Here is a 12,265-nt window from a genome sequence, read left to right as displayed (position 1 = left end):
AGCTTTCTTCCCATGGAAACATTAGAAGTAACTTCTATAAAATTAGTAGAAGATTTAATGGTATATCTATTGACAAATTATTCAAGTTTTAGGCATCACAAGGTGAAGTTATGTAAGGGTGGAAATTGGATGTTAATCTGGTACTTTTTGTCAGAGAGATGTGAGCCTTTGAAAGACAATGTCTAGTGATGTGGTGGTTGTCTACCATCCGTCTTCCTTGAAGAGAGCTGAGTAGATGTTGCATCACATGGAAAGTATCAATAAAACTTGGTCCATGTAATCTTCCAGATTGATTTTGATTGTCTGAGTGGGTTGGAATAGAGTTTTCAATTGTTTTCTTTTCCTTATTGATTGTTGGTTATTTTGTCAGTATATTTTGCCCCTTCAGCACAACTGCTGGTAGGAGGGAAATGTTTTGCCATCATTCTATGAGAGATTAAAAAAAAGAACTAATTATATCACCTAAACTTGTGTGATTTGAAAGTTAAAGTGATGAAAAAATGGATTTAACTTGCATGGTTTTAAAATATCAGTATACTATTTTAACTTCTTAAAATATCTAAAAGGCACGTCAATTTCGGTTTGATGAGAATTTTTAATGACTTCTGTGGAACTGGAAGCAATTAACTACAATGGTTCCCTATTGCCCATTATTCAGTTTTGCTGAAATTCGTTATATTAAAAAAATCAACTCAAATATAAGCAGAAGCTTCTTTTTAGAAGAACTTTGGCACTTTTGTTTCAAAGAATATTATTTTCAAAGTAACTTATTTTCTGGTAATTCAGGCGTTGATTGATGTCAGTTGCCAGAGGTCCTTTGTCAAATGTAGCTCACATTTTTTTTCAACCGTTACGTCGAAATAGATTGCGTAAAATAGATTAAAATGTAACTTGCCTTGTGTGGTATGAGGGATAACATTTTGAAGTATACCGAAAAAAATTAATGTACAATTAAAATATTTAAATATATTTATTAATGCCACAAGATTGTAAATGAGCAAGTAATATTTAATTTCGGAACTCAGAGCTCATTTATTTGAAAATTTATGACCATTGGAAGTACTGAAAAGTGGGGCACTTTCTTTTGTTTGTAAGCAATATCTGCATAAACATTTCATAGGTTAGGTAAAATTTAAAGCTGTTGGAGAGGGTTGACAGTAAAATGGAAGGGGAATAGAAACCTCTGTGGGGAGGTAGAAAAGAGAAACAAGGATATAAACAAAGGACTGGAAAAAAAAACAAAAGTGGTAGGCAGAAAGGTGAAGGGTGATAAACAAACAGGGCTACAATGCAAAATAATGCTTTGGGATTTGGAATGGTAAACAGACAAGTCCAAAGGCTTTGTTTCTTAATGCATGGAGTGTTCACTATAAGGTCGATGAATGAATCACTCAAATAGATGTAAATGGACATGATATAATCAGTATTATGAAGACATGGCTGCAGGTAAACCAAGGATGCGAACTGAATATCTGGTACTATTCATTGTTTAGGAAGGGCAGACAAAGAGGGAAAAGAGGTGAGGTGGTGTTGCTGGTTAAAGAGATTAATTCAATGGTGAGGAAGGAGATGAGCTTGGCATCTGTAGGAGTAAAACTAAGAAATACCAGGGGGCAAAGTAGTTGGTGGGATTTGTATGCAGACCCCCAAACTGTAGTGGTGACTTTGGGGTTGACATTAAACAATAAATTAGAGGTGGATGCAACAAGGCTACAACTGTAATCATGTGTGATTTCAATCTACACATTAATTAGGTTAACCAAATTTGGCACAACACTGTAGAGGAGACATTTCTGGAGTGTTCACTGAATTGTGTATTGGACCAATATGTCAAGGAATCAACTAGAGAGAGGGCCTTCCTGGAGTAAACATAGAATTATAGTGGTAGTTAAGGAAAATGCAAGAATCCATGATTGAGGAAGTAATAGCAGAATGTTTTGGAAATAGGACAGGATTTACGAAAAAGAAATCATGTCTGAGAAATTTATTGGAATTTTTTGAAAATGTAACTAGTGGAATAGATGGGGAGAAACCAGTGGGTGTGTTGTGTTTGTACTTCTGTAGGCTTCCAACAAGGCCATGTGGAATGATCGTTGTGCAAAATTAAAGCACGTGATGGGAGGTAATGTACTTACCTGGATAGAGAACTGGTTGACAGAGTTGGTGAACAGAAATCAAGGGGTAGCAGTAAATAGGTTCTTTTCCGAGTCACAGGAAGTGACTAGTGACATACTACAAGACACAATATATAGTAACGAGTTAGATGAGTGACTTAAATGTGGATGGAAGTGTGAACTACCAAGAGATTCCAGTATGATTTGCATAGGTTGAGTGATTGGGCAAATGCATGGCAGAATGCAGTAAAATGTGGTGTTATAGTGAGGGGATTTAAGTACAGGAGCAGGGAAGATTTAACACATTTGTACAGCGCCTTGAGTATCCTGCAGTGGAAAGTGTGCAGCAAAATCTAACCAGACTGATTTCTGGGATGGCAGGACTGATGTATGAAGAGGGATTAGGATGATTGGATTTGTATTCACTAGAGTCCAGAAGATAGAGGGAGGCATCATTGAAGCCTATAAAATCCTGATGAGGCTAGACAGCCTAGGTAATGGGGAAGTCCAGAACCAACCCAAGTTTATGGCATGTGTCATTTCAGACTGAAATGACAAGAAATATGTTCACCCATAAGTGCTGAATTTGTGGAATTTCCTACCATAGAAGATAGTGGAGGCCAAATTACAAAATATATTCAAGAAGGGGTTGGACATTGTTCTAATGTCAAGGGATATGGGAAGAAAGCAGGAACGCATTATTTAAATTATGGTGATCAGACATGATCATATTGAATGGGAGAGTAGGCTCGAGGAGTCAAATGACCAACTCCTACTCCTATTTCCCATGTTTCAATGTAAGAAGTGTAATAGTTCATGGTTTTTCACTCACTGCTTTTTGGGTTTACTGAATGGCAGCTGCTGTGATTTTTCTTTCTCTATGTTCTCACTTTAAGTTACAGTGAAAATAAATTCCAGTGTATAATTATCGACACATTCATATATCTTGTGGCAACCACTCTTTGCTTTCAGCAATGCATGTTTGGAAATCTGCTGGACTTTTTGCATTAATTTTCTTAAGTAATTAAAGAAATCCTTAGTCCTGTCAGCTACTTTTTAATGGCAAAAAGTAACCTGTCGACATGTGTTGCTGTTTCAAAACCTGCTTACTTTTACCTCTCCAGTACTGCCCATCTCCATTGCTGTTCCAATTGATTCACCACAGAAACCTTCAACCAAACATTTGTAACTTTGAGACTCAACTCTTTGTCTGCTCTTCTAAATAGATTCCCCATTTTACATCTTCCATAGGCTTGGACTCATTCAAAATTCTGCTATCAATAATCTAACGTATGCTCAGTCCCACTTATCCATCATGTCAGCTGACCGACTTTGTTCCTCATTGACCAATGTTTTGATTTCAATTTTCTCATTGTCACATTCAAATCTCTCCCTGGCATCATCTCTCCTTAAGTCTAGTCATCTGTACCCCTACAATCTCCAGAAGAACAGCAATGCTATTTGTACACCATCCATTTTCTTTAGCCCATCATTGGTAGCCATGTCTTCAGTTATCTTAGCCTTTAGCTTTGGAGTTCCCTCTCTAAACCTCTCTGCTTCTCTACTTCTGTCTCTATTAGCTATTTATTTCACCAAACTTTTAGTTTCCCATTCCATTATCTTTTGTTTTGGCTGGAGGTCTGTCTCTGTGAACAACTTTCTTAGAAGGCTTTCATTTGCTGGATGTGCAAGTTGTGGTTGGAAGGTAGAAAACTCAATTTATATGGTCTAAAAATCTTGCGCCTCCTTAAAATGTAGTATTTTATGTCAGAGTGAAGTTCTGTGGAAAATACTGCCGACATTTACTTTATCCAAACACTTCACAGGCTCTTCAAATCTGAACAGCAGGGTATCATAATTGAAACTCATCTTGGTCACAACAGAGAGTTCAGATTCTACTGTGCAGAATTTTTTGTTCACATGTTCTTGTGGATAATCTTGGATATGTTATCTTAAAGAATGTTAATCCACTTAAAAAGAACATATATGTCCATGTTAATTCATGTGCATGAGATTTATGCACATGCAGACACATGCACACAAAAAAGTGAAGTGTTTTACAGCCATAAGTTGGGATATTTTCATTGTAGGTCATGTAATTAATGCAAAATATTGACAAAGCACATTGTGCTTCTTTAATTTCTCCATATGATCACCATTTTATATTAATGAATGAGCCTGTGAGCCTGACACTTTGCTAATGAGTATTAGATCTTGGTACTTGTTCTATCTTATGATCTTATGTAACAGAGATTGCCTCTAATCATCTCTTCCTTCCTGCTTTGGTTCATGTATGCGAATACTGGTTATCAGACATATTTACCTAGATAAGATTCTTTGCCAAAATGTTTCTTATCCTGAGAATAACCAAAAAGCACAACAGATTATTCCGCATCAATTACGTTTATTCATTTTACCTGAAATTTTATTTCTATACCTTCATATTGTGACACTTCACTCTGTATTCTGTTATTGTTTTTACCATGTCCAACCTCAATGTACTCTGTCCTACCTCAATGCACTGTGTAATGAATTGATCTGTACGAACGGTATGCAAGACAAATTTTTCACTGTACCTTGGTACAAGTGACAATAATAAACCAATACCAATACCAATAAAGATACTGAAAGCCTTACTTATAATGGAATATCTAACCAAAATAAATAGATTTCACACAGCCTCTCTGCATAAATCTACAAATGATACCACCCATGTAGCTTGAAGATGGGGAAAAGAAATATCCAATTAGCAGCTGTTGATTTTAAAAGATTAGTGTTTTGCTGCTGCATCTACTCATTGTTGATATGGGAATATTTGACTGATGAGATATAACCAGCAGACCTTATATTATTCTCTTGGTGAATATTCACACAAGAATTGATTAATGAGCAAGTTTTTATTCAATAATTTTCAGATTATTGCTCTATATACACATTACAAATTTAAAAAAGACTCAAGTGTAGGGAAGATTTGTCGGGAATAAAATACACTTTCATACTGAAGTGAAAGGTCTCTATTTTCAGAGAGCCATCCTTCCCGCACAGTTTCAGGTTGCACATGGGCAATGTTTTCAAAGGAAAAGGAAAACTGGAAAAGAAATGTGAAAGAAAATAATATGCTCAAAACTCTGGTGAAGTCTTAGATAAAACTAGTTGGGAAGGACTAGTAAGAATACATTCCTGCACCTTTGTGTTGGGTTCTGCAGTTTAGACAGGACTTGAATGGCATACATCAAAGACCCAGGAAGTCTGTAAGTCGGCTTCGTAACACAATAACAACCTTTGACACACATTGATTGTAACTAAGTGTGCTGCATATCGTTATCGATCAGGACAGGAATAACTATCATCAGCTACTTGACCCCATTCATGCCTACCTGCACCACCTACCTCCAATTCAACTTTACACTGCAAGTTACCACTCCAAAATTCCAAGAGCCTGGGATAATATCATTGCATTACAATTAACGTCATGAGCACTGGTCCTGTGTTTGCAAAAAATCTTAATCCTCGGTCTGAATTGGGTTCATTGCTGGACTGGGCAGGTGGTTCAGCTCCACTGCTTTCTGATGGTTTGGCTCCACTGTTCCTAGGCCTGTATTTTTTGAATGTGTATTCGAAATTAGCAGTGGGAAACTCCTCTCCTGCTGTTGGAAATCCAATTTCTTCAGACTAATTTCCTGTGAATGAAGATATCAAACTTGAAGGTAATCTGAAATAGCAAATTTATAGATTAGACCAGAAACCTACTTGTGACAGAAAAGTGAAAAACATTTGACATAGTGATTTATGCCTCAAATAATATATTTATAAATTAGTTGATATCAAGGGCAGTTCTGTGCATGGATAAGTGGTTGGCACAACCCATTATAATGCAGGCAGTCTTAAAAATAATTGTCGAAGTACATTCTTTCGCTGCTGAACGTGTAGCTTATTTATTTCTGTTATATAGAGCCTTAGCAATTACAGGTTTTCAGTAAACAAACTGTGACCAGGGAATACACTGAAGTGTTTTTCTTATTTGCTTCAAATAAGTTGAAATGAAGAATCAAAAAATTATAATAATAAGGTTTTAATTATGTTGTCTGAATTGCAAGCAATTTCAGTATTCAAACAATTGAAACTACATTTGTAAAGTTATTGAACATTCTCACCATTTATAGATCATTATTTTAAGGTATAAGAAAAAGTGAGTGGATGCATTTCAAGAACCTACGTTTATTAGATGAGTTAGTCATTGGCTTGTCCAAGAGCCTGCCACACTGTCAGTGCTCTGTTGCTATAGACAACAATTACCATTTCACTATGCACTGCAACGTGATTGCAGGTAAATGGCAGGGCCATTAGACAATGTTAACATATTAACTTTCAACAATGAATTTTGTGAAGCTCTCCATAATCAACTGAATAGCAACTTAAATGTTCCATCTCTTAACAGCTTCGAGACACATATTTATTGGGGCCCAGTCCCAAGACATTAGTACAGGAGTTCCTCAGGGTAGAATCCTTGGCCCAACCATCTTCAGCTGCTTTATCAATAACCTTCTTTCTACATGAGATCAGAATGGGGGTGGTCACCAATGATTGTGCAACATTCATTCCAGTCACAATTCCGCAGCAAATGCAGCAGTCCATGCCTTCAGATCCAGCGAGGCTTAGACAAAATTCAGGCATGGGCAGATAGTGACAAGCAACATTCATCCCATAAATATGTGAAGCAATGACCATCTACCCTTACTTTTCAACGGCATTACCATTGCTCAGTACCCGGCCACCAATGTTCTGCTGGTCGCCATTGACAAACTTATCCACCACATAAAAATGCTACAAGAGCAGGTTAGAGGCTAGGTATCCTGTGGACAATGACTCACCAGCTGACACCTCAAAGCCTTCCCACTGTCTGTAAGCCACAAGTCAGGAATGTGATGGAATACTCTGGATGAGCATAGATCCACCAACTCTCACAAAACTCAACACAATTCTGGATAAAGCAGTCTACTTGATTTTTACTTCATCTGCCACCCTAAACATTAGTTTTCTTCATCAGTAGCACACTGTGGCTGCAGTGCGTACCAACTACAAATGACACCAAAGTTTTCATGCTGGCTGACAGACCTCCGAAACTCACAATCTCTATAACCTGGAAGGACAAGGGCAGTCGTCAAGTTGGAACAACACCACCTGCAAACACCCCTCCATATATTTCCAGGCTATATTAACCTGGCTTTCACCTTTGCTGGTTCTAAGTCCTGAAACTCCCTTCCCAATAAGGCATTGGTCAGACCACATTTGAAGTATTGTGAGCAGTTTTGGGCCCCATATCTAAGGAGGGATGCGCTGGCTTTGGAGATGGTCCAGAGGAGATTAACAAGAATGATCCCAGGAATGAAAGGGTTAATGTATGAGGATCATTTGATGGCTCTGGGCCTGTACTCGCTGGAGTTTAGAAGGATGGGGGGGGAATCACATTGAACAAGGTGATAAGAGGCACAGATCGAGCAGACAGTCAGAGACCTTTTTCAGTGTGACAATGGCTAACAAAAGGGGACATAAATTTAAGGTGATTGGAGAAAGGTATAAGGGGGATGACAGGGGTAAGATTTTTACACAGAGGGCGGTGGGTGCATTGAACGCAGTGCCAGCAGGGGTTGTGGGGGCAGATACATTAAGGACATTTTAGAGACTCAGATAGACACATGAATAATAGAGGAAGAGGGGGGGCTATGTGGGAGGGAAGGGTTAGATAGATCTTAGAACAGGATAAAATGTTGGCACAAAATTATGGGCCGAAGGGCCTGTACTGTGCTGTAGTGTTCTATGAAACCTACCGAATATTGAATGGCCTGGATAGAGTGGACATGGAGAGGATGTTGCCAGTAGTGGGAGAGTCTAGGATCAGAGGCCACAGCCTCAGAATAGAAGGACGTTCCTTTGGAACAGAGACGAGGAGAAATTTCTTTAGCCAGAGGGCAGTGAATCTGTGGAATTCATTGCCACAGACAGCTGTGGAGGCCAAGTCATTGGGTATATTTAAAGTGGAGGTTGATAGATTCTTGATTAGTGAGGGTGTCAAAGGTTCCGGCGAGATGGCAGGAGAATGGGGGCCAAGTGGGAAAAATAAATCAACCATGATCGAATGGCGGAGTAGACTCATTCACCCAAATGGCCTAATTCAGCTTTTTTGTCTTATGGTCTAACGGTACTGAGGATTACCTTCACCAGAAGTTCAAGTTGGCACAGCACCACTTTCTGAAGGGCAACTAGGGATGAAAAATAAATGCTGGCCTGCTCAGTGATGCCCAGATCTCAGAAAATAAATAAAACAAATGCAGCCCACATTTATTATGACCTTGTGAATTGTATCTGGAAACAGTTCTTCAAAATGTGCACTTCACAATCTGCTGCACAGTGACTAGGGGACAAAATTTGGATGAGAAGCAATTCTTCCCTTAAAAACCACTTATAGTTTGATTTGTAAATGTTTATCATGTCATTTTAGGCCACCTCAGGAGACATTTGCCCCATTAGGCAATCTGTGATGAATATGTATACAAAAGGATACAAACTAATATATCTGTAACATTAGTATTTCATTTGAAAAAGAGACATCAGCTGGAAAGGAGATGAAACTTGCAGCACATGACATGGCTCTCATGTGTGCAGATTCACACCTGGTACACATCTGGCTTCACATTTCAACCTAATGGCTGGCGTGAAGAGTAAGGTTTTATAGCCAATTACTGTCCAGGTGGTGCAACCACAAAAACATAATTATATATATCAACAGCTGTTATCCAGCAAGCAACTATGAAGCCTTCATTATGTGACTGACCCTGGTGCCCACACAATTTAAAGGAGGGGAAGCAGTGAGCAGATGCCTCTCAGGCCTCTCTTCACCATCAGTCATCCCATTGAGAAAGGCCCTAACAACACAAGAGCACCTCAGCATCTGCTTGCTGTTTCTTGGCTGTCACCTGGTCTCTAATGGAGTGTGCTGCGTGCATCTTGAGTATCAAGCAAGCATATGTGCAAAAGTGGCAGTGGTTGTCTCCAGTGCTTCATTTGATATCTTGCTGGGAGTGAGGGAATTCACTTCTTATTTTTGTGCCAGGAAATATGTGCTGCGCCCAGAAGCACATTAACTCTTGCCTTGCTCTTGTTCACAGCCTGCTTATTTCTCATGTACAGTCAGGCATAGCAGACTGAGTGACTTGCCTACATGTCAACTTTTTCAATATTGGTTCCTTTGTGTGCTCATTATTTATCCAGGGCATCCTGAAAATTGAAGTAAGTAATCTCCTTTACAGAAAGTCCCATAATCGATCAACATTCTTGTTTGCCACTTTTTTGTCACCTCGACCCTTTGAAAATAGGGGAACTACATTCCTTTCTGATCCCAGAATTTACATTGCATTCCTTCTATCTTGCTTTTGCAGTCCTTCTCAAATGATACTTTATTGCTGATATTGATTTACTTTTGGCATGAATTGATATTTTTAAACTAAACACCTGCAAGATAATTTTAACCCAATCTGAGTGTTTAGAGTGACATCAAAATTTAAAATGTTGCAAATCTGGAATAGGATCAAAGTTGATTCCATCTGGTTGTAGTTTTGTGGGATGTGGAGCTGATGATCAGTTTGATCATAGGAGGCAGGATGGTCATGACTTCTTGGCTTCATTGCAACAATGGGTTAATTTTTTTTGCACAGTCAGTTATTTCCAATTTAGATAAGATAAGATTTCTTTATTAGTCACATGTCCATCAAAACACACAGTGAAAAGCATCTGTGCATAGAATGTTCTGAGGGCAGCCCGCAAGTGTCGCCACGTTTCCGGCATCAACATAGCATGCCCACAGCTCCTAACCCGTACGTCTTTGGAATGTGGGAGGAAACCCGAGCACCCGGAGGAAACCCACGCAGACACGGGGAGAACATACAAACTCCTTACAGTCAGTGGCCGGAATTGAACCCGGGTTGCTGGCGCTGTAATAGCGTTACACTAACTGCTACACTACCGTGCCTGCCCCAATTTAATGGCAAACCTTGTAGCTGAAAGCAGAACAGAAGTCTGAATCTAGGAGTTTAGTGTGTTTAAAATGTTGCCCGTGACCAGGAGGAGTAGGAGAGCTTTTTCTTGGTCCATCAAGTTTACTTTGTAAACAAAACTGGCTGCAAACATTCACCACTTTGCCTCCATTGTGAGAAGTTTGCGCCCCACCAATCACTCGCAGGCACCTCCATCAGTAATTCCTTCTGCTAAACCATCATCCATTCCCTCCTGGACACCATCAGACCATTCAATCATTTATGACCTGCTCCCTCCTTTTTGCAGTTGGGAATTCAAGTTTGAATAAGGACATTACAGATAGCCCTGATCTCTCTCCTCAAAGAACTCCTAGAGCTACAAGCCTGTGATGTGCGCCCTCTCACCAGCCCATGATTCACCATCCAGTTCTCATTTTGATGAATTCCACTTCCCCATCCTCCACTGTCTCCACCTCCTCGTGACACCTTCCTCTCCTATCTGACATTTCTTCCAGGCTTTGGCTTCTAAACAGGGCATCCACCCTCAATGTCCATTATGTCAACTGGGTTCTCTGTAGGTGTAAGCAATTCTTAAGGGAGCTCTGTATTTAAGTACTGCAGGATTTTTGGGAAACCTATTCTTTTACAGATATCATAGTGGACATTCCAATATAGACTTTGCCTCCAGTACATAATTTAAGGTCAAATCTTAAATTTCTGTCATGTGGAATTTGAAATTTCAAGTTTAGATTAAAAATTGAAATGTAATTGTTATTCTAATTGCCCCACAGGAGACCTCATAAGATTCCATTGTTTGCCAGGATTCACGTTGATTGGTAATGAGATTCTTACCTGTCGACTAGGAGAACGTTTACAAATGGATGCTGCTCCTCCATCTTGTGAAGGTTGGTACTTCACATTTCTGCACTTGAATGTCTTACTTTTACTGCTATGCAAAATCCACTCATTCCTGCTGAAGTAAATTATTAATTTTGACTGTAAATTTCAGGACAATATTTAAACAAATTCAGAATTTCAACATGGAGGCATTATTGTTGGCTTAGGTCAATAACTTGTTTGGAATACTGACTTCTCAGCGGGGACATGTGAGAAACAACCCTGCACTTGGGTCTCCAAGGATCTGCCGAACAAAAAGAAAATGACGTCAAGGTTCTTTGACCTAAGCAGGACCTATAACTTTGGCATAGTGATACCCTGTAGATATTCAGAGGCCTCAGCAGCACTCAGTGTCTAGTGGAATTCTCAGCATGGCTCAAGAATTTATTCCTGTTATACGTCCATGATTCAGGTAGTTGTGGGCGTGTGGTTGGGGAAGAGGTTGCAGTGGGGTTGTGGTGGGTGGGAAGATAGGGAGAAATAGCAGCAAAATATACCTGTCAACCAGAAAATAGTTGGTGTAAAAAAGGCAGTTTCCAGGTGAAACCTGTTTCTCTTCCCCTTTACTTTCTTGGCCAGAGGTCACGCTGAGATATTCTTTGCTTTGTGTCTGAACTTCAAGCATATAGTTCAGTGAGATCAAATGAAGAAATTATTTTCCTCTGTGTGAATACTTGTATCACTTTGATTTAAAGAACTGTATCACTCACTTCAAACACAATTCAAGTGTTTTCTCACTGCACGCAGAATTCAAATGTTTTTCACGGCTTGTGACCATTAAATTATGAATGAAAATGCTACAATACCTCAAACAAAAAGTAAGCAGAGCCTTTGACATTTATGAAAGATTTAACAATTAGTGAAGGACTAGTATTTTCTGTTATCAAGCAGTCACATTAAAGCTTATAGATTTGATGGTCAACAATTGATCATTTTAGTCAGGTATAATGCAGATGTTCCTCATTCCCTATTATTTGCTAAATTACCTCCATAACAGCAAAGCATTTTCTTCTGTGACAATTTGACTCTGTATGTGCTGCAAGGAAAAATGTATTTTGGTGTACTTCAAGACAGCAAGTTTTCTTAGGTCTGAGATGACATTTGTAAATAACTATGGTTTTGCCTTTCTCACTGATGCCATTTTAATACTTCATATTTCATGGTGACATAGAACCATAGAACAATACAGCACAATACAGGCCCTTCAGCCCACCATGTTGTGCC

The 12,265-nt window shown here is 39.0% G+C and overlaps 1 protein-coding gene across 1 annotated transcript in view; it reads left to right on the top strand.

Moving 5' to 3' along the window:
- csmd3b (CUB and Sushi multiple domains 3b) overlaps positions 1 to 12,265 on the top strand; it is a 1,392,611-nt gene that overhangs the window by 1,264,828 nt on the left and 115,518 nt on the right. Inside the window, 1 exon segment of the mRNA XM_052022622.1 lies at positions 10,936 to 11,049. Coding sequence (XP_051878582.1) covers positions 10,936 to 11,049 — 114 coding nt within the window.

Source organism: Pristis pectinata, chromosome 9 (genome assembly GCF_009764475.1).
Source record: "Pristis pectinata isolate sPriPec2 chromosome 9, sPriPec2.1.pri, whole genome shotgun sequence".
NCBI classification, from domain to species: Eukaryota; Metazoa; Chordata; class Chondrichthyes; order Rhinopristiformes; family Pristidae; genus Pristis; species Pristis pectinata.
The sequence above is the reverse complement of the archived record's forward strand: the minus strand, read 5'-3'. Positions and strand labels throughout refer to the sequence as shown.